Below are 22523 nucleotides of genomic sequence, written 5' to 3'. Positions count from 1 at the left end.
CAATTTTGATGATCTGATTCAACAACAAAAAAATTGGAAAAAGGTTGTTAAAAAAGCTAAGAAAAATCATTTTAATAGTAAAATTGATGACATTAATAAAGGTATTGGTAAAAGTGCTTGACGTTTTGTTAAATCATAACACTCAAACTCTCCTTAAAAAAAGTCACACATAATACCCGTCGGGTCACAAAATGACCCTAGTTTATTGAATTCATTTTTTTTGTAATTATGTATTATTTTCTGAATACTTATTTAATGCAAAATTAGTAAATTTAAAATTAAATCTTAAAGTTGAAGAAATTTTATGGTATATGGTGTCGGCAATAAGTTGTCTTTTCTGTTTTAGTTTGACTGCGTTGTGAACAAACTGGAATTTTACATACTACGCAGTGGTTGAAAGTTTTTCGGTCAACTCCAGGAGGGCTAATGCTACAACGTTTTCGATCTGATCTCTTTTTCTTACACAACGATGGTACGAGCTCGTTAGCTCCTTCAGAGCTTCTCACGTTATGTACAATAGAAGCAGATGATGGTGCATGTGGGAGACGACTTCGATTGGCTATCCAAGGACGTACTAGTTCGTCGCCTAGTTCCTCTAAAAATATGCGGCGTTTATGAGACTTATTTTGTTTCCAGGCGGGATTTATTTCTGTCCATATCACGTAAGCATTCAAAGCTGACAAATCAAGGAAATTTCCAAACGGGGCTACCGGCCAACGATTGGTGCTAATTTATCTCCGCGACATTGAGATCTACGCAGTTCTCTATTATCGAATGTGAATGTGTTGAAAGGGGTAGTGTGCCATACAATTTCTTTGCTTTTGCTTTGAAAGTTAGACTGATTTACAGAAATTTCAATATCGTTTTCAAAATCTTCACCTTCGCCAATATCCTCATAATCATCATGATCGCTTTCCACTTCAGGTATATAATCCATATCGATATCAACGTCGTCGTCGCCGCTAAATAAGTTATTGCTGGATTCAGATTAATTCAGAATAGCACGAATTTCTTCGTCACTGATACGTTGCTGCATGAAAAGTTACCACTTTTATAAAAAATTCAGCATAAAAACCGTTTTACTTACCCTTGCACCTGTTTACCTCAAATGCCAATTTTCATCCGCCATTTATTCCTATTTTACAATTTTACTTTCCAAAGTTCCGAAGTTATGCACCTGTTGAATTTTTTTGCAAAATAATAACTAAACGGTTTGATTTGCAGGAGCTGACCAAAACAACAAATTGAAACGGGTCACAGGGTGACCCAAAGAAATGTTTCATATGGGTCACAAAATGACCCGAAGGGTAACTAATGTGTATAGTGTCTTTTTCTTCTAAATTAATATGCTTTTTAAAAAATGTATGACACGTTTCAAATTACTTTTGGAATTTGTGCACTGGGCTTATAGGAAAAAAACATTGAAATAACGATGTAGAAAAAAATCGAGATTGAAGTTGCTTTGGGTCGCAAAATGACCCTATGAGAGTTTGAGTGTTAAGGGGTGATTTCAGTGTTAATAGAAACTCTGCATAGTGTAATGATAATAATTTAAGTTTTTTGAATATGTTAAAACATCAAGTGCCTCAAAATTCTGTGAGTATGCCTTTAAATGAATGTGTTGAAATCTATATTAATTTGGCTTTTTCTTATGATGATATTGGATGTTTTAAATAAGAAAACTAGAGATTCTGCTGCTGTCTAAATAGAATTACATATAAAATGATTAAAGCTTTTTCTGATAACACTTTAAATAATTTTAAAACTGTACTTTCGGATATTTTTCTCAGTAATAATATTCCAGATAATTGGAGAAACATTAAAATAGTCCCTATTCCAAAAAAAGATAAAGAAACTAGTGCTTTTCGTAATTTTAGACCTATAGCTCTTATTTCAGTTCCACTTAAAATAATTAGTGCTTGTGTTAAAAATAAAATATATAATTTTCTTGAGGTAAATTCTAAATTTCCAAGTACTTCTTTTGCTTATAGAAAAAATAATTCAGCAACAATGTGTATTAATCATATTCTTCATCAAATTCGTATATTTAAAAGTCAAAATAAAAATATTATCCTTTGCTCGACTGATTTTAGTAATGACTATAATTGTGTCGATATTAGTATTCTTAAAAATTTATTGTTTGAGTTTGATATTGAGGTAGGATATATTAATTGGATTATTAACTTCTTAGCTTTCAGAAGACTTAAAATTAATAATGATGTTGAAAATTTTTAATTTAATAATTTAATGGTTTACCAGAGGGTAGTTGTTTATCTCCTATTTTATTTAACATATACACTGCTACATTTCTTGATTTAAATGACTGTAATACTTCTGTTTTTCAATTTGCTGATGCTTTCTTTATTTTATCTGTTGGTAGCAAATTTGAAAATGCTAAATTAAATCTTCAAGATAAATTAAATGAATTTTTAAATTTATCTTTCAATGCTTCTAAAACTAAAGTTATGCGTATTAGAAAAGGTTGTAAAAAGGATGTTAATGTTGTGGTTAATGGTATTACTGTGTCTCAAGTCAATTCTATTAAAATTCTTGGTCGTATCTTAAGTAAGTCTCTAATTTATTGAAATATTTAACTAATATTAAGTCTGGTCTGCGCTGAATTTGCACAAATCCCTAGTTAGATCTAAAATTGAATACTCGAATACATCTTTGGTAAATAACTCATCTGCTTCTATTAAGATACGCACTTAACAAAATAAATTTCTTAGAAGGTGTTTGGGAGTCACTCCTTCTACACCTATTCATACTATTTATGCTTTATCAAATGAATTACCACCTATTGAACGTTCTAAATTGCTTATGACTAAAGAATTAGTTAAAATCTTTGCTTATAATTATCCAATTAAATCTTCTATTGTTGATTATATGAATTGTAATTCTAGCTAGTCTTCTATTTATAAAGAATATAAGTACATTTTTGATAATATTGATATGACTATTCAAGATTTCTCTCGATCTAATTTGTTAATTATTGATAAACTTTTACCAATGCAAAAATCGATCTTGCCAAATAATATTATTAAATATCATTATAATGAAATTTTAAATGATTATAAATCTCGTAATTTTTAAATTTTTTATACTGATTCTTCTCTTCTTGATGATAATACTGGTTGTGGAATTTTTTATTTAAATAATGGATTAGAAGTTTGTTTTAATGTATCATTTAAAGCTTCTTCTTCTTTTGGTAAATTGCTAGCCATTGAAGAAGCTATTGATGTTGCCTTTGTTAATAACTGCTCTAATGTAGTTATTTTTACTGATAGTTTAGTTTCATGTCAAATTTTAGAAAATAATAATACTGTTAATTCTATTGCTATTAGAATTTATGAGAAAATTATTGATAGCAAATTTGATAACATACATATTATTTGGACACCTAGTCATGTTGGCATTTATGGTTATGAGAAAGCTGATGAATTAGCTAAAAGGGCTATTTATGATGGTGTTTTTAAAAATGTTAAATTCACTGTTGATGAGACTAAAAAAATTTTGAGAAATATGATTTTTGACGCTTTTTATTTAAATATTTTAAATTATTCAAAGGATCACCCAAATTTGTTTGCTTCCATTTTTAATATAAAGAAAAACTTTTGTTGGTTTCGTAAAATTAGTTTGTCTCCTTATGTTATTAAAAGAATTAACAGAATTTTAACTGGTCACACATATGACAAATCATATCCACAGAAAATTGGAGTTTTCAGTTCTCCATATTGTAGGTGTGGTTTGACTTTTGTTTGTCGCTTTTTGAATGAGATTAGAAGATCATATGATCTTTTTATTAATAATTTTTCTTTTAATGATATTTTTATTAATATGAATCTTACCAAAGTAACTCAATTGATTAACTTCTTTAATGAAGCAAAAATTGATTTTTAATAAATTATAGTATTATGCCTTTTTAACTTGTTGAGGAAATTATAAAATTTTATTTTTTCCTTTGTCGTATCCACCTGTTTCTTTTCATTTATCCGATTATTTTTATACTTTCATAAAAATAAAATGGTATATTAATTTCGTCACGAAACCCAAAATTGTAAGTCCGTAAAGGAAAATAGATAGACCCACCATTAAGTATACCCAAAAAAATCAGGATGAGAAGAGCTGAGTTGATTTAGCCATGTCCGTCTGTCTGTTTGTATGCAAACTAGTCCCTGAATTTTTGAGATATCTTGATAAAATTTGGTGATCGGGTGTTTTGGGTGTCCGATTAGACATTTGTCGGAACCGGCCGGATCGGACCACTATAGCATATATCCTCCATACAACCGATTTTTCAGAAAAAGGGGATTTTTGTCATATTGAAGCTTCAAACTTCATATAATTTCGTATATTGCACATGTTGTTGCCTGAAAAAATTGATGAAATCGGTCGTATATATAGTATATATCCCCCACAACCGATTGTTCAGATAAGAAACATTTCGTAATTACTGCCCTATTTTAAGAGCTAGAGGCTTCAAATTTCAACGAATGCTTACGTATATAGCATATATTGTTGTCTGAAAAAATCATAAAGATCGGTGGTATATATGGTATATATATGGTGTTATATATAGTATATATATATTTTATATATATATATTTTCGCAATTTCAGCCCCATTTTAACAGCTAGAAGCTTCAAATTTCACCAAATGCTTACGTGTATAGCATATATTGTTGTCTGAAAAAATCATAAAGGTATATATAGTATATATCTCATACACCTGATTGTTCAGATAAGAAACTTTGCGCAATTTCTGCCCCGTTTTAACAGCTAGAAGCTGCAAATTTCATCAAATGCTTACGTATATAGCATATATTGTTGTCTGAAAAACTCATAAAGATCGGAGGTATATATATTATTTACCCCATATAAAATGTAATTTTTGCCCCTTTTTTACGGCTAGAAGTTTCAAAATTTATCAAATTTCATCACATAGTTACGTTTACGTCATAAATTTTTGAAATACGTGATTCGTAGTCATAGTTTTTACACGCAGACCACAAAAAATTTGAAACTTTCCATCCTCACACAAAGTACCTACCTGCTGTTTATTTTATATTTATTTTAAAAATCGTTTAGGTATGTATATCTGTTCACTATATATTTCTTATCTTATACATGCGATTATTTGGAGATTACGAACGGGATAAGATTAGTGTTCAGCCCCATTCATGAAAGGTATGAAGTCTTCGGCACAGCCGAAGACAGTACCGTCCTTACTTTTTTTTTTTCAAATTATTAAATATCATATATATATATACATATAATTTAAAAAATTAAATGGCCAACTTGCTCTGGATATAAAAACAAGGAAGAAGATTTACAAGAAGAATATCAAGCTTGGAATTTTTGTCAAGAACTATTTCTATAATTAATATAAGAACACAAGAACATTTTTAATTTTGCAAGATTATTCGAAACATATCAAGATTAGAATTTTTGTTAAGAACTAATTCTACAATAATATTTTTGAATAATTTGCCAAGTTAGAAGAATTACCTGGCAGTGGAATCAAACGTTCCAGCCATTATATCAAATCTCAAAAAAAAAAAAAGATACATATTTAGGGAAAATTAATGTTAATTTCAGATATGACGATTTATTAATGGCTTCGGTGCGTGTTATCGCCGAAAAGGAAGATAATAAAGGCTATCTGCGAAATGTAATAACTGGCGAGCATTATCGATTTGTGTCAATGTGGTGGGCGGCATGGAGTTCATATCTAACTGCATTTTTTGTAATGGTCCTATTTGTAAGTATAAACTTTTATTGTAGCCATAGTTTTAGTTTTCTATATTTTCGTTAGAATAGAGTACATTTTATTACAAAAATTTTGATAAATATTAAACCATAATTAATATATTGTTTAGACATTTTCGATTTCGATGCTTTTGCGATTTTCCCATCATCAAATTTTCGTATTTATCGGTATGTCTAATGTTAATCTTATAGTTTCTTGAAAAATTTAATAACAAATCGATTTTTAACAGTTGATCTCTTACAAATGTTGGAATTCAATGTGACTGCCCGTTTTCCTATCGCACCGCTACTTACCGTTATTTTAGCATTAGTTGGTAAGTTTTTGATCTGTTGAGTTTTCCTTAAATTACGATATTTCCTTAATTTTCACATCTATTAACAAAGGCATGGAATCAATAATGTCTGAGTTTTTTAATGACACGACAACGGCGTTCTATATTATATTGATTGTTTGGATTGCAGACCAGTATGATGCAATTTGCTGCCATACAAGCATTACGAAGCGGCATTGGTTAAGGTAAGAAGTAACTTAACTTATTTAACAATATGTCGAATCCACAGAGATAGTGATCAATTAATTTTTGTCATACTGTTTTAGTCACAGTACTCCGCCTTGCCTTGTGAGTACTATAGTTAAGATAAAAACTATTTCTTTAAAATATTTTTATTTTATATGTATTTAATTAGCGAGCTTTGCTCATATTGCTTTATACAATGGTTTTTGTAATTGATATTAGAGAAAAATTGTAAGTTTACAAACGGCGATGGTTACTAGGACATGTTTCTGAATTTCACTTCTTCATCAGCTAGCTTTTCGGGAGCTGAGCGTTGAACTCGAATCTCCAACATTCATATCAGAGCAAGCCTTTTAGCTGCTAAGCCATATGAATGTCCCGTTGTTCGCTGTACAATTGGTCTCTAAGAGTTGCCTTTTTGTTTATATTCCTTTTGATCACCATGTAGGCACATACACTCTGTATGTAGTTTATTCCTAATGGTGTGGATAGGATTTTTAGGCGCGCTTTTTGAAAGCTTAGTAACATTTGTTCGGATTTTTACAGTATTTATTTTTAATACTTCCGCTGTTACTATTATATCAATATGATCATATGTATTTAATTAGCGAGCTTTGCTCATATGCAATATGCAATATGCGCAAAGCTCGCTAATTAAATACATATGATCATATTGATATAATAGTAACAGCGGAAGTATTAAAAATAAATACTGTAAAAATCCGAACAAATGTTACTAAGCTTTCAAAAAGCGCGCCTAAAAATCATATCCACACCATTAGGAATAAACTACATACAGAGTGTATGTGCCTACATGGTGATCAAAAGGAATATAAACAAAAAGGCAACTCTTAGAGACCAATTGTACAGCGAACAACGGGACATTCATATGGCTTAGCAGCTAAAAAGGCTTGCTCTGATATGAATGTTGGAGATTCGAGTTCAACGCTCAGCTCCCGAAAAGCTAGCTGATGAAGAAGTGAAATTCAGAAACATGTCCTAGTAACCATCGCCGTTTGTAATTTTTATTTTATTTGTTGAATATCAATTTCATTAAAATTATTTATTTTTATTTAAATCATTGTGTACGATACCAAGTGTGTCAACTAAGCGATACACGTTAAAATTACAAACAGCCTCACTCACCTGATGCGAAGCTCAGGTCTAGAGTTGCATTTTTAGTACGTAAGACTACTTTACGCTGAGTTGCATTTGATAGTTTAATAAAACTTTGTAGTATTTTTTTTAGCTGAAATAGTAGCATATATTTTCGCGGAAATATAAATAATAAAAGATTTGTACCCTCCAACAATACGGAAACATGCGGGAAGCAAAATTTGCTTAAATTAGAGCCAAACAAGTCTAGAGAAACGTAACAAAATACAAAGCGCCACACGTGTAACAAGTTTCCCTCAGGAAAAATTGTACTTATATCGCTGTTTACATAAATGCATAAGGGCAAAATTTTATAAATGCTTTGATATCTTCAAAGCAAAGATAACACAAGGCGTTTCATTGTTTTTCGTATGGCGTCATCAAGCGTTTATTTAAATATTGCAATGCTTCCGATGCTCGACAGATGAGTTAACCCTCGAGAACACGCGCCTCGTAAGATAGCACGGATTCTCGCGCATGAACATTTTGCTCACTTCATGTTAGAATGTAACCTTTTAATGGATTACGATTTTTAAACATTTCTTTTTTAACATAGTTATAATACCAATTAATTTTTTTGCAATTATGTTTTTTTTTAAGAAATTCAAACTGTAAAATTATATAAATTCATTCAATCAAAACATAACCAAAATTTTTACATTCATACTTTAGTATATTGTAACGAATGTTAGCAGCACTGAGCGATGCTATCGTCTCTAAGCCGATGCTAACCAGTGACGTGAATGCACATCAATAATTCAATCATTATGTATCTACATAAACGAATAAATAATTGCGTCTACACATATGTACGTATACGAGCAGCGGAGCGGCAATGCACAAACACATGCATATATCTTATTTGAGTTGTCACAAGAGAGAGCAATAATTTGTGCACGTAGTTGTGGCTGGCGATTTTGTAGCCGAACTAACTAATAACTTCTGGAAATCGAAGAGCCTAGAAGTATGCAGCGTAAACTATAAAAGCGGGGCAGGCGAGTAAGAAGTAATTCAGTTTGATTTGAGATTGCGATTAAGCGCTATCTAGCGAGCTATAGCAGAATTATTTTGAATAGTAGAGTTTCATTTGAGCTATCAATCAGTTTGGTTATTAAGCTTGCTATTCGTTGCAAAGTATAAGTGTATTGTGAAATACTGTAATAAAGGCCATTTTTCAATTATTCAATATTGGAGTTATTTATTCAACAGTTTAGCGATACGAACTTAGCAGAGGGTTGCAAATAAGAGGATTTGCAAGCAAATTTCGTTACAATTGGTGTCAGAAGAGGAATTGTTGAATAAATTCCAAAGGACTACAAGGACATGGCAAAGTTCAGTGAATTGAAGATCCAGCAACTAAAGAAGGAGTTGGAGACCCGTGGATTGAATACAAGCGGCGTTGAACTTGAACTTCAGGCACGGCTACGAGAGGCAATGGAAGCAGAAGGAATTGATGTGGAAGAGCATGTCTTTCATCTTGATAGCGAGGAGACAACAAAAATTGAAGAGAAAAACGAAACATCGCAGACGGTTACCAGTACAGACTTGAACATGATTTTAGCTGCAATATCTGCTCAAACATCGACAGTGTCATCTCAACTGGCAGAACAGTAAACATATATGGAATCGCAGGAGAACCGAATAATATCGAAGATTGAAGCACAGGAAACAAAAATTTCTTCACAACTTGAAGAACAGAAGACGTATATGGTATCCCAACTGGAGTCGCAGGAAACCCGTATAACATCCAAGATGGAAACGCAATTGGAAGAACAGAAGACATATATGGCATCCCAACTGGAATCGCAGGAGACACGCATAACATCAAAGATGGAAGAACAAGAAGAGCGCTTATCATTAAAGGTGGCACAAATGTCTTCACAGTTAGAAGCACAGGAAGCAAGGGTAACATCAAAGCTGGAAGCGCAGGATGCAAAAATCGCTCAATTTCAGGCAGAAGTCGATGATTTGAAGGGTCGTATGGAGCAGTTACAATTAAATCGTCCAGCAGTTTCAGCGAGTAATCCAAAGGTAAAAACACCATCCTTTGACGGTTCTGTTCCTTTCCAGGTCTTTAAGCTACAGTTTGAGAAGACCGCAGCAGTGAACAACTGGAATGTGGAAGATAAAGTTGCCGCGCTCTTCGTAGCATTGAAAGGACCAGCTGCCGAAATCTTACAGACTATTCCAGAGTACGAACGGAACAGTTATGACGCATTGAGGGCTGCTGTAGAACGGCGATACGGAAGCGAACACAGGAAACAGATATTTCAAATAGAATTGCAAAACCGCTACCAAAAAGCTAACGAGACTTTGCAGGAGTTTGCTTCTGACATTGAAAGATTGGCTCATCTTGCAAATGCGGATGCACCCGTGGAATACACGGAAAGAGTGAAGATTCAGAGCTTTATAAATGGCATACGGGACGTCGAAACGAAGCGAGCCACATACGCGAACCCAAAGCAAACATTTTCTGAAACGGTATCCCATGCATTGACTCAGGAAAGGCGTCATTATTGAGTAAACCAGCATACAAAGCTCATCGTGTGGAAGTAGAAAGGCCAGAGTGGGTAGATACAATTTTGGAAGCTCTGAAGGGATCACAAAATGCCGGAGTTATGAAATGTTTCAAGTGCGGCAACCCAGGTCATATTGCACGGCATTGCAGCACCGGTCCTAATAGTTCCAACAATGTGGGTAGCCGTAAACGCAAAGCTGGCGGAAATGAGCAAGAACGTGTCGGATGTAAAGAACGAAAACTTGCCCCGGCTATTGAATGTCCTGTGATATCTGTGTCGCAGATTGGAAGGAAATCAAGCAGTCTTACCATCAGAGGGAATGTGGATGGTAAAGAGCGTGTACTGACTGTAGATACGGGGGCATCTCATTCCTTGATTCGATCTGATTTGGTCTACAGGAGAGTAAAGTCGTTACCTGGAGCAAGGTTGCGTACGGTCACAGGCGAGTATAATCAAGTCCAAGGCGAAGTGGTATGTGAGGTATTAATTGGAAATTCATGGTTCTACACAAATTCGTTGTGGCGGAGATCGTTGATGAAGTCATATTGGGAGTGGACTTCTTGGTTGACCATGACGTCAGGATCGATATGCGGAGAAAAATTATGCGCTATAAGAACCAGGACATACCACTTAACTTTAGTTTGGAGAAAGGTTTCAGCAGTAATCGAGTACTGGTGGAGAAAAGTCGACAAAGGCCACGAAAGTCAAAGGTAAAGGTTGATGAAACGAATGGGCCAAACAAAGCGAAACCAAAAGTACCTGCGAGAAAAACACCGGCATTGACAAACCCTAATGGACGCCACAAAACGACTGCAAGAATTTTGCAGGAAGCATGCAAGGGTGGTTTCAAGCCATCGCGCACTTCTGTTGGGAAACGGCGGAACGATACTGTCAAGCCAATCCGTCAAGCGCAAGCTCTGCGAAGTGGTTCATTGGTCAAACAACAGAGTGCGAGGAAACGACTAAGGATAATGAGTAGTAAGACCAAACGCAGGTACAATGAGAACAATAATTCGGAAGGGTTCTTGGAGGGAGATTTGGTACTGTTAAACAACCCTCACCGGCGGAAAGGTGTTCCAGCCAAAATTCGGTGCATTTGGGAAGGCCCGTACAAGGTTGTGAAGAAGATCAGTAATTCCATCTACCGCATACAAACCATTGGGAAACCACGAAATAGAAAGGTGGTTCATTTGGAGAAGCTAGCGGCGTTTAGATCGAGAGATTTATCTGATCGGGACGATCAGACTTAGGTGGAGGGCAGTGTAACGAATGTTAGCAGCACTGAGCGATGCTATCGTCTCTAAGCCGATGCTAACCAGTGACGTGAATGCACATCAATAATTCAATCATTATGTGTCTACATAAACGAATAAATAATTGCGTCTACACATATGTACGTATACGAGCAGCGGAGCGGCAATGCACAAACACATGCATATATCTTATTTGAGTTGTCACAAGAGAGAGCAATAATTTGTGCACGTAGTTGTGGCTGGCGATTTTGTAGCCGAACTAACTAATAACTTCTGGAAATCGAAGAGCCTAGAAGTATGCAGCGTAAACTATAAAAGCGGGGCAGGCGAGTAAGAAGTAATTCAGTTTGATTTGAGATTTCGATTAAGCGCTATCTAGCGAGCTATAGCAGATTTATTTTGAATAGTAGAGTTTCATTTGAGCTATCAATCAGTTTCGTTATTAAGCTTGCTATTCGTTGCAAAGTATAAGTGTATTGTGAAGTACTGTAATAAAAGCCATTTTTCAATTATTCAATATTGGAGTTATTTATTCAACAGTTTAGCGATACGAACTTAGCAGAGGGTTGCAAATAAGAGGATTTGCAAGCAAATTTCGTTACAATATTAAAAAAAAACCCTTGTAACAAAATAAATAAATAAAATACAAAACCAATCTTCGGTAAGATTGCCATTAACGTTACTTTCGAAGCAAGATGGGCACATATACTTAACGTGTTCCGTGCAAAGTAATTTTCCACATAAAATGCAGCCGTTTTTCGAACGTCTGTTTTTACTTCTGGGCCAAAGCTCGCAAAAGCCAGGTTGTAGGTGTTGGTTTTTAGGTTCTTTTGATGGTACAATGCCATAGTATCCATAGTATTCCTTAAATCAGGAGGTAAAGTTTTTATGGCCTGCCGATTAGAAATATGTGGCTTTATTAGCTCGAGGGCAATTACCTTCAGAAACGTCCTACTCTGAGTTAAATTGCCTGTATTTGGTTTGTAAATAATTTATAACTTCTGGCAAGTATGTTATTATATTACTCTGCTCGTACGAACATTGCGAAGGGGTTGAACAAGTGCCCATTTGGTGCACTTATCTTTTCTCCAATATACACTGCGTCTACCTCGTGGTGTTTTAGTATACTCACAAACGCTTCCCTTCTCCTATTGATCCTCCTCATCCTCAGCGGATTGTTCAGAGTCAGTGTTGTGGTCACTATGTATGGTTTCACCATCACTATCTGGAAATAATTAATTTTCATCATAATCCGAGCTATCATCATCTAAAATTTCTTCCAACCATGAAGCAAGTTGTAAAGTATCTTTTGCACAACGAGGACGTTTGCGTTCAATTTCACCAACACTAGGAAATAAAAAAAAAAACCAGCTACCATACACGTCCGATCGTGCACTACTCGAAAGAAATGCTCGTCAAAGTACGAAGCACAATTACTAGTGAAGGTACTCACCACAACTAGTGCCAGAATTCCATAGAACATAGGAATTTCGCATAATTAAAAATTGCTTGAGCAAAATGCTCATAGCGCGTGTTCTCGAGGGTTAAATTTATGTCAGCTCCTATTTCTTGCTAAGCAAAGTTTGTTGAATGTCAAGGGACTCAAAAAGTTGAGAAATTCTTAAAGGAGGATTTACAACTCTTTCATGGCTTCAAAGCGAACAAAATAGCAAGGAGTCTAATTTTTGTATTATGGGCCTACCAAGGCCTCAGATCGATGCAACACAACCAAAGCGTCTATGTAAATCTGCCTTAGTTTCTGTCGCTGTGAAAGTCTCCCGTAAATAAAACGGTGAAGCAAACCAAAGGAGCAGGCAAAAATATGAATGAATGAACGTTTGATTGGTTTGACTATTAGATACGTTTTTTTGCAATAACATTGTTGTTTTTTCATTTAAAAATGCCGCTACCAGATTCTTGAATTACAAAATATAATGAACTTGGGTACAGAATTTCAGAAATCCTAGAAAATATTTTACTGATATACTTTGTTGTTGAGTTTAAAAAGTTTTTCACAATAATTTGAAAAGCTCTACATTTTCTATGCTTTAGAGGAGTAACCCTCCGTAATAAATTAAACTTTTAATGAAAATCAATAACTCTGAACTGAACACTTTTCGCCATGATATAAAATTAAAATGCTGTGGAACAGGAGCAACACTTTTTTGACTACATAAACCCTGTTTCAATCTTTTACATCTCTGCCCAGAACCCTAATTGACCGTTTTCAACCGAAACAACAATGGCAACCCAGATTTGCCCGTTATGCTAATTTAAGCGAGTGCCTGTCAGAAAGAAGTCAACACACTTGTACTTATCCACAATGATTTAAATTTTCTTTTTTGAATGATTCAAAATTTTCTTGAACAAAAGTTTATACGATAAAACAAATAAAATATACAAATTAACGAATTACAAAATGAACAAGTGAAATTTAAGAACAATATAAACCCTACATATACTCTGCACGAATGAGGTAAATTTTTGAAAATATGTTTTTGTTTTTTAAATCTATGGTAAGATGGTGAATATGAGGTAAGGGATACCTATCTGGTATTGTTATAAAATTCAGTCATCTGTAATCTCCACAAGGTCTCCAGTGATTTGGATCTTTTTAGGGACCAGATGGAGTGGAGAAGCGATGTGAGAGTTAGAAGGCCTACATATAACAGTTTTGACTAAAAATTCAAATTCAGTTTTTGTTATTTTTAATTTTATAGGATCTAGAAGACGAGGTTTAGAAAAAGGAGATACTCCTTTAATTTATATTCGGTAAACTGTTTTGTGTTGTACTTTTTCAGTATAATTAAGTTCACATGTAATAAGAGGAAATTCGTTTGAAATATTTGTAAATTTATTTTCAGAAATAGGAATCTTGAGAGAAAATATGTCGCAAAAACCAGAAGATCCAGAAACTTTTTCAAATCTGTAATTTCTTTATTTTTAATATCTACCAAAATACCGAATTTTTCTAAAAAATTTGCACCAATAATGGGAGTAGAAACATCTGTAAGAATGAAAGGGAATTCAAAATCTCTTCTAAGACCTAAATCAATTTTCAAAAGTTTTGTTCCAAAAGTTTCTATGCAAGATCCATTAGCTGCCGACAGTTTAAGGTCAGAAAAACGTTTATATGTTTTAAATTTTGAAGAAGGAATAACTGAAACTATAGCACCTGTATCAATTAAAAAGTTTAATTTATTGAATTTATCAAATATGAATAGACGGTGGGATGTTTGACTATTAACTTCATTATTACCCACAGTCATAACGGATTTGTTTACTTTAAAGAATTAAAATTTGAATTTGTATTGTTTTTATTTGAATTAAAATCACAGGGTTTAATACATTTGAAAGCATTATATTTAAATTTTCGATGATACCAACATATATTATTATCATTATCAAAACTTCCAGATCTAGACAAATTTATAAAGTTAGATCGATTTCTATCTCTAGATCTGGATCGAATTTTTAATTCATTAATATCGGTAGTAATTTGATTTAAATTTTGAAAAATTGTTGTAGTTAAGTCACTTCAAGTTTTTACACATTGTGTAAGAACATTATTTTCAATGCTAGCTATTGAAGAAATTTTAGAAGAATGTGGTTTATTAATTAAATCAAAAAGTTTGTTTGCAAGAGAAATTGTATCAGTAATATTTTGAATATTACTAGAAGTTAAATGTATTTGAATATCTTGTGGTAATTTTCTGATCCATAATTTAAAAAGTAATTCTTGACTAACAATAGATTTGGAAATTGATAGTGACTTCATGTATCTAAAAAGTTCAGATGGAGATCGATCACCTAACTCTGTATTTGAAAATAGTTGTTCTAATATTTTCTCTTCGCTAAGAGAAAATCTCTCAATTAATATTTTCTTAATAGTTTTATATTTATTTATAAGAGGGGTGGGTTAATAATATCAATAATTTTGGAAATAGTTTCTCGTTGAAGAACAATGAGAACATTTTGAAATTTAACATTGTAATCTAAAATTCCGTTTAATTGAAATTGTCCTTCAACTAATAAAAACCATGCCTCAGGACATTCTGTCCAAAATTCAGGTAATTTAATGGATTTAATTAAAGTGGACTAAAGTTATTTTTATCTTGTGTTGAAGTATTTGATTGTATATTTGGTGTTATGTTTAAATCTGTGTTTTGTTGTTGGATATCTTCGTGTTGATTTTCTGTTGTTGTTAAATTTCGTGTACGTATCGGTGATCGATACATTTTAAAACAAATTGGAGAAGAAGTGTACAAAAGTAAAAATAAATTTGAAAATATTTAATTGAATAAATAAAAATTCAACCCAATAATAAGGTAATAAAGAAAAAATATTTTTTTTTTTTTTAATAATTAAAAAGTTAAATATTGATAAAATATTAAAATAAATAAAAACTATGATTAAATAACTTGCTGTGAATTTCAATTAAAATTTTAATTATTGATTGTTGTTGTTGTCAAGGAATCTTCAAAGATGTTGCAATGGCTTTAAGTCTGAGATTATTGATTGTTGTTGTTGTAGTTGTCGTTGTCGAGAAACCTTCAAAGATGTTGCAATGGCTTTAAATTTGTTATTGTTGCATATGAAAATCGTTTGGCATAAATTGTTCCAATATGATTTGGTGTTGCACTTAAGTTAATTGTTATTGCGTGTACTTTGACTCAAAAAATACAACGGAAATTTTGGGAAGTTTTAAAGTCTGATGAAAAAATTAAATTTCGTGAAAGTGATACTAAATGATTTTGTTGTTGCATATAATGGTAGTTGTAGTAGTTGAAGTTGCATTAAATTTGAATGATATGTTCCTCTATGAGTTACTCTTTTATATTTTCTGCGTTATTTTGTCATCCATCCAGATAAGATACATACATGCATAATGTAATGATAGAAGGTGGAGGAAGATTTGACAGCTGTCACATCGAACGCCCTTAGCTCCAGTGAGCTCCACAGTTTTGAAGGGGTATTAGCAGTCTACCCCTGTCCTGTAGTATAACTTACTTAATTGGCGCTTAACCGTTTAAACGGTTATGGCCGTCCAACATGGTGCGCCAGCCGCTCCTTCTCTCTGCCAACCGGCGCCAATTGGTCACACCAAGGGAGTTTAAATCGTTTTCCACCTGGTCCTTCCAGCGGAGTGGTGGAAAAATTTAACAACATACAATAGTAGGACGAACTAGACGACAGGTTTATAAATTACGTTGGATATAGTAAGTTGAATTTCTGAATTTGAGTATTTATCCCGCAAACTTGATAAGTTTCCGCTGTGAGAAGATTCAATGTTGGTCACCCACCATTACAATTCGACGCTCAGGTCAACTGTGGGCAGGGGTTCGGAGCCAAAGGGATCATCGGTCACCAGACTACACATCTATCCAAGCCTTCGCTGACAGTACAGAAGAAAGCGTTGTTTTAAACAACATTTCATCTACATTACATAGCATACATTGTTTTTGCTTTTGTCTTAACGATAAAAGATACTCCCCAAAGGTTTTGGGTAACGTTATCGGTTTTGATAGTCCTTTTCCGGATATAGATCCGGTTAGTGCCATTAAGGTATTAGCAGAAGTAGCTCGGAAACGAATTGATGTGGCCAAGTTCAGCCTTCTAGGTTATACCATCCTCTCCACACAAGCTTCTGATAGCCATTCACCTGGAATGACCATCATGGGTGGATGACTTGTACATTAATCGGGTTAGTATGTAAGTGTAATATAATGCGCCCACCTATCAAAGACCGGTGTATCGGTAAACATCTCTGAGGCTGACGGTCCATCAGCTTTATTCATCAATAGTGACATACTTACCAATCTCAAGAAACCCGCAATTTGTTACTACGGACTCGTATAAAACCGACAAACACATTTATTCTGATTACGATTCGAAAATAACAGTTTCTACTGATTATATCTAGAAAAGATATATTCAGGATCACATCCACAACCACAGGGCACAGGCTGTTTAGCCTACACACGGAAAGTATGGAAGTCCCCTTCAACGCTAAGTGTAAGAGCTGTAGTGAGGACGGTTGATAGGAAACAGTCACCCATATACCCTGCAAGAGCTTAGTTCCAGGGAGCATTAGTTCCCGAACATAAGTCAGTATTATGCTTTAAGGGCGATACCAAAATGCTCTATAAAGGATATCAGGAGGTATATTGACCTAACCAAATGCTTTTGAATTAAACACTAACGGGGTATATCAAGCAACCAAACAACCATAAATGACTCGGATACTGCCCGACCACGGAAAACGTTTTAACACCTATGATTTGAGGTCATGCATTTAAAATTTCCGGATCATTGACGGGAATGATGTCACTGCCCGAATGGTTCCTTAGGGAAAATGCTGACAATATAGCCATCCATTAGGTGCGATATATAAAGCAAAGAAAAGCGCAGAGTTGGTCTGAGAAGCATCTGGAAAGCACAAGTTTTGCCCACGCCGTTGTCCATGGCGACGTGATTGTCAAGATATTGAGAAAAGGTGCATTTGGCTCAGTTGTTGCAATTTTCAGCCAGCACAACGAAGCCTCACGTAATGCTTTAGGAATCACATTTGCACATGAAATATCCGTCCTTCTATCGTCACAAATAAAAATATATTTTAAACAATTATTATCGATTTTATATTAATATTGCTACATCTTACCATCATTTAATGCAGAATATATGCGAGTTTTAATAATTTTTTTTCAAATAAACAAAATTTTTAAAAAATTGTATTTTAATGCAGTTTTAAAACTGAATTCAAATTACATCGATCACAAAAAAAAAATATAAAAATTTTTAATTTTTACGTGCTGTGGGCAATGATGTGTAAATGTGCTAACTCGTCAGCTGTAAAAAAAAAATTTGCTAAGTCAAAGGGAGTGTTACCGATGTCGATGGCCCTTTGCCGGATATAGATTCAGCACGTTCCGGTAACAAAGCACTATTAAGGTACTACTAGCTCGGGAACGATTTATATGATCACATTAAATCTTCTAGGCCATCCCGCCCTCCCCACCCCTTGTTCCATGAGGAACTTGGGGTCGCCAGAGCCTCGGCTGCCAATGAAACAGGATTCGCCACGGTTAGGTGAGTTGACAATTGGGTTGGAGAAGCTATATATTGCGCTGGCAACCCCTTGAAATTGGATTTACCCAATTGAGACATGCCTTTGGTGTATGTTAAATGCTTTGCGCTCACTAGAATCTACTTCAATTCTCACATGTCGATAACTACATGCTTTCTTACAGACTAGTTAAAAATAGAATAGAATTCAAGCTTAAACTTATATACGCTGTTGTTAAAATTAATAACACTACTGAATCGATTTGCTAGATGTATAGTCCTAGTTATAGGTTCATTCATAGCATAATTCGTTTTATGAGTTATTTCGATAAATAATCTATTATGCCGAAGATCACGGAGTGGAAATCAACAAATTAGATAAATCAGAGCAATTCGTGCTAACGTTTATTACATTATAGGCAAACATGAGTGAGATAAAAGTTCTTCTGTCATGCGGAGCCTTAAGACCAAGCAATTTGTGACTGCTGGTATATGATGGGAGGCCGTCTGGCCAGTGAAGTATAGGTAATGCAATTTTGTAAAAATTTTTAGAACTCTCTGAATTTTATAGGAGTTATATTCATAGAAAGGATTCCATATTATTGAGCAATATCCAACACCACTTCTGACCAAGGATATATAAAGTGCCTTCAACGTCATAGGGCCCTTAAAGTCACTGGTATTACGTCTACTCAACCCAACCATTGCAACAAATTTTGAAACAACGAAATCAATGTGACTAGAAAAAGTGAGTTTGGAGTCAAAAATTACACCAAAGTCTTTACTCTCTTGACAACGATTAAGGGATTTAGCATTTAGTTTGTAGATAAAGTATGTGGCAGTTGTCTTTATGGAATAAGACGCAACACAGCATTTGTTTGAATTTAAAAATAAATTGTTGTCTGCGCACCATCCGGCAAAAAAGTCCAGATCAGAACCGTTAGAAATAAAATAAATAAATAAATGTAAGGCGCGATAACCTCCGAAGAGGTTTCAGGCCGAGCTTCTCTTCCAATTTACGACGTGCTCGTTTTTTTAATTTTTCCTACAAATTGGCGGGACCTACTTGTTTTATGCCGACTCCGAACGGCATCTGCGAGGCAGATGAGTTTTCATTGAGAGCTTTTCATGGCAGAAATACACTCGGAGAGCTTTCCAAACCCTGCCGATGGGCGATCCCGCTTAGAAAAATTTTCTTCTTATTGAAAAACCTGATTTGTAAAATTTTGATGTTCCTTTGCCCGGGGTGTGAACCCAGGGCATTCGGTGTGGTAGGCGGAGCACGCTACCATCACACCACGGTTGCCGCCAATAGTTAGAAATAGTTTGGCAGATAAATAGTATTTTTTGTAAAATATTTAGTTTTAGTGTTATATTTCAATCATTAAAGGGTAGAAGTGATGGGGAAACATATTGAGTAAAAAGTGCTAAGTCAGGAGAAAAAATTTGTTTTGAGTGAAGAAATTGTGCTAAGTCTTAAAATAGCTGCTGGGCTGGCATACATGATTTTTATTTATCTTTTTCAAAGCTTCTACACTCAAAAGCATTGCAATTAAGGTATCCTCATTCACAGTTTTGAAAAGAAAGGTTATTTCAAAAATTATTCAGTTTTTTTCGTCTCCTGTAAAATTCGTAAAAAGTGACTTAGCACATTTTCACATTAAGCTAACGTTATAACTTAATTACGTACATTTAAGCACGATCGCCATTATAGTTAAGATAAAAACGATTTCTTTAAAATATTTTTTATTTTATTTGTTGAATATCAATTTCATTAAAATTATTTTTATTTAAATTTTCTTTTTTTGAATGATTCAAAATTTTCATGAATAAAAGTTTATACGATAAAACAAATAAAATATTCAAATTAACAAAGTATAAAATTAACAAGTGAAATTTAAGAATAATATAAACCCTACCATTCGAGGTATCTGTATTCCTTATTGTATTCAAAAAGAATAACACACACAGAGTTCACATAAAATAGCGCAAAAAATTCGAAAAACACCCAAGTAGTACTCCTTCGGCAACGTCAGTCTAGAAATGCAGCGACGAATCACTCTTGCTCTATAAGTCACATATCATACCTGTCCTGTGGCGGCTCTGGGAGTGTTTGAGAGAAAAGCTCTATGGGCTGTATGAGCTTTATGCAGGCACCGACATAGCCCAGCGAATTAAAACACAGCGGCTACGCTGGCTAGTTCATGCGAATGAAAAATGGTGCAGAGTAGTAGGGCGGCCCCTACTTCGCTGGAAGGCCAGATGGAAAAGGATTTGTATTCCCTAGGTGTCTCGTTCGACGTAACCGTTTAATCTGTTAAGTAAGTGAGTACCCCTTAAAACTACTTTTCTACTACTCAAAATAAAAATTAATACTTGGCCCGATTTACCTCCAAGGGGATTTAGGCGGAGCTTCTTTTTCAAATTTCGTCGTGCTCCTTTTAATTTTTTATAGCCGACTCCGACCGGCACCTGCAAGGTAGATGAATTTTCACTGAGAACCTTTTTATGGCAGAAATGCACGCGCAGTCCAAAGTAGCACTTGTTGGCCTGAGTTATTTTACGTTTGACATCTAGGCTGACATTGGATTCGCTGTTAATGCTGGTTCCCAGATTTTCGATTTCCGTCCACAGTGATGTCTCTGAGAAGGCGTGAGCGCGCCGATTATTTCCTGGCTGACAGCAAATACTTCTTGTCCTCATTTTCCTAAAGACCCAGTTTTTTGCCTATTTGTCCAGTCCGGTGAAGACAAAACTTTCGGCGCATTTGTTAAGGCCAATGATATCAATATCATCAGCATTTGACAGAAATTGTATGCTTTTATAATAGATGGTACTATCGCTGTTTAGGTATACTGCTAGAACTATGTTTTCCGGCATTACGTTAAAGATGCCGCACGAAACCTTGGCTGAAGCCTTGCGTTGTTTAAAACGGCTCGGAGAGGTTCATCAAACCCCTTACGGAGCTTTTTATTCATATTTAGTGCGCTATAATCATATTTGAAAATTTTCATATTGTTATAAAAAATAAAATATAAAAACCCAAACAGCGAACGACTGATTTCAATCAACGACTTTACCCCCAAGCTAACCAAACCGTTAATTGGATTTCAATAAAAAATTTCCTAAAATAATTTCAGAGGATATAGGCATATGGGCTTGCTTTTCTATCGTAGCATTGTTTAGTATGTTTTATTATTAGTGAAATCTTAAATGTGATCATTGAGGTTAAAATCATATAAATAACACTTAAGAATATGCTCAAGTTGTGCTTTTGACTAACATTAAATGAAATAAACAAGAAAATAACATCAGCCCATTTGTGGAATAAGTGATGATACATTTATAATAAAATCTGCCTAAAATGGACCAAATCCTGCCATAACAACTTGATATTTCAGGACAGGGGAAAAAGTAAAAAATACATTTGTTATAGGTGGCTAAAAATCACAACAAGAAAAGAAAGAAAGCTCGGCGTCGAAGGGCTGCTATCTGAGAGCACAAGTAAACTCGGAACATGGAATGCATGCGCAGAGGGACCATATCTCTATAAACCTTGGCAACATAAAGAAAGCTCGAAAAGGTGCTGACTATATATAATAATAAAAGTTGCAGAACAACTTTGTTGTTGCGATAAAGACATCCCTACCCGTATGATTCATTATATTTGAAACAGCGGAAGTTGTGAAACTATGAAATCTAGTATTGCGCTTACCCACATTTGACTACGGCTTCGGCGGCCACCGTGGTGTGATGGTAGCGTGCTCCGCCTACCATACCGTATGCCCTGGGTTCGCACCCCGGACAAAGCAACATCAAACTTTTATAAATAAGGTTTTTCAATTAGAAGAAAATTTTTCTAAGCGGGGTCGCCCCTCGGCAGTGTTTGGCAAGCGCTCCGGGTGTATTTTTGCCATGAAAAGCTCTCAGTGAAAACTCATCTGGCTTGCAGATGCCGTTCGGAGTCGGCAATAAACACGTAGGTCCCGTTCGGCCAATTTGTAGGGAAAATCAGGAGGAGCACGACGCAAATTGGACGAGAAGCTCGGCCTTAGATCTCTTCGGAGGTTATCGCGCCTTACATATTTTTTTATTTATTACATTTGACTACCGCGCTCTGCAAAAATTGCTGGCATATCCTGATGGTATAGATACCTATCATTGGCCTAACCAAAGGCGCCGTAAGAGGAGAAAAGTGGATCTTGTAGAGAATGTACGTAAAGAAACTATAAGAATTTGTGACACCCT

General features: G+C 34.6%; 1 protein-coding gene across 1 annotated transcript in view; it reads left to right on the top strand.

The window, feature by feature from the left end:
• The window catches only part of LOC137245802 (uncharacterized), a 94318-nt gene that overhangs the window by 13070 nt on the left and 58725 nt on the right, over positions 1-22523 (top strand). Inside the window, exons 7-10 of the mRNA XM_067776999.1 lie at positions 5598-5760; positions 5879-5936; positions 5999-6082; positions 6153-6285. Of these exons, the coding sequence (XP_067633100.1) occupies positions 5598-5760; positions 5879-5936; positions 5999-6082; positions 6153-6285 (438 nt within the window). The remainder of the gene's footprint in view (positions 1-5597; positions 5761-5878; positions 5937-5998; positions 6083-6152; positions 6286-22523) is intronic.

Source organism: Eurosta solidaginis, chromosome 3 (genome assembly GCF_040869045.1).
Source record: "Eurosta solidaginis isolate ZX-2024a chromosome 3, ASM4086904v1, whole genome shotgun sequence".
NCBI classification, from domain to species: domain Eukaryota; kingdom Metazoa; phylum Arthropoda; class Insecta; order Diptera; family Tephritidae; genus Eurosta; species Eurosta solidaginis.
This window is presented reverse-complemented; position numbering and strand designations above follow the sequence as displayed.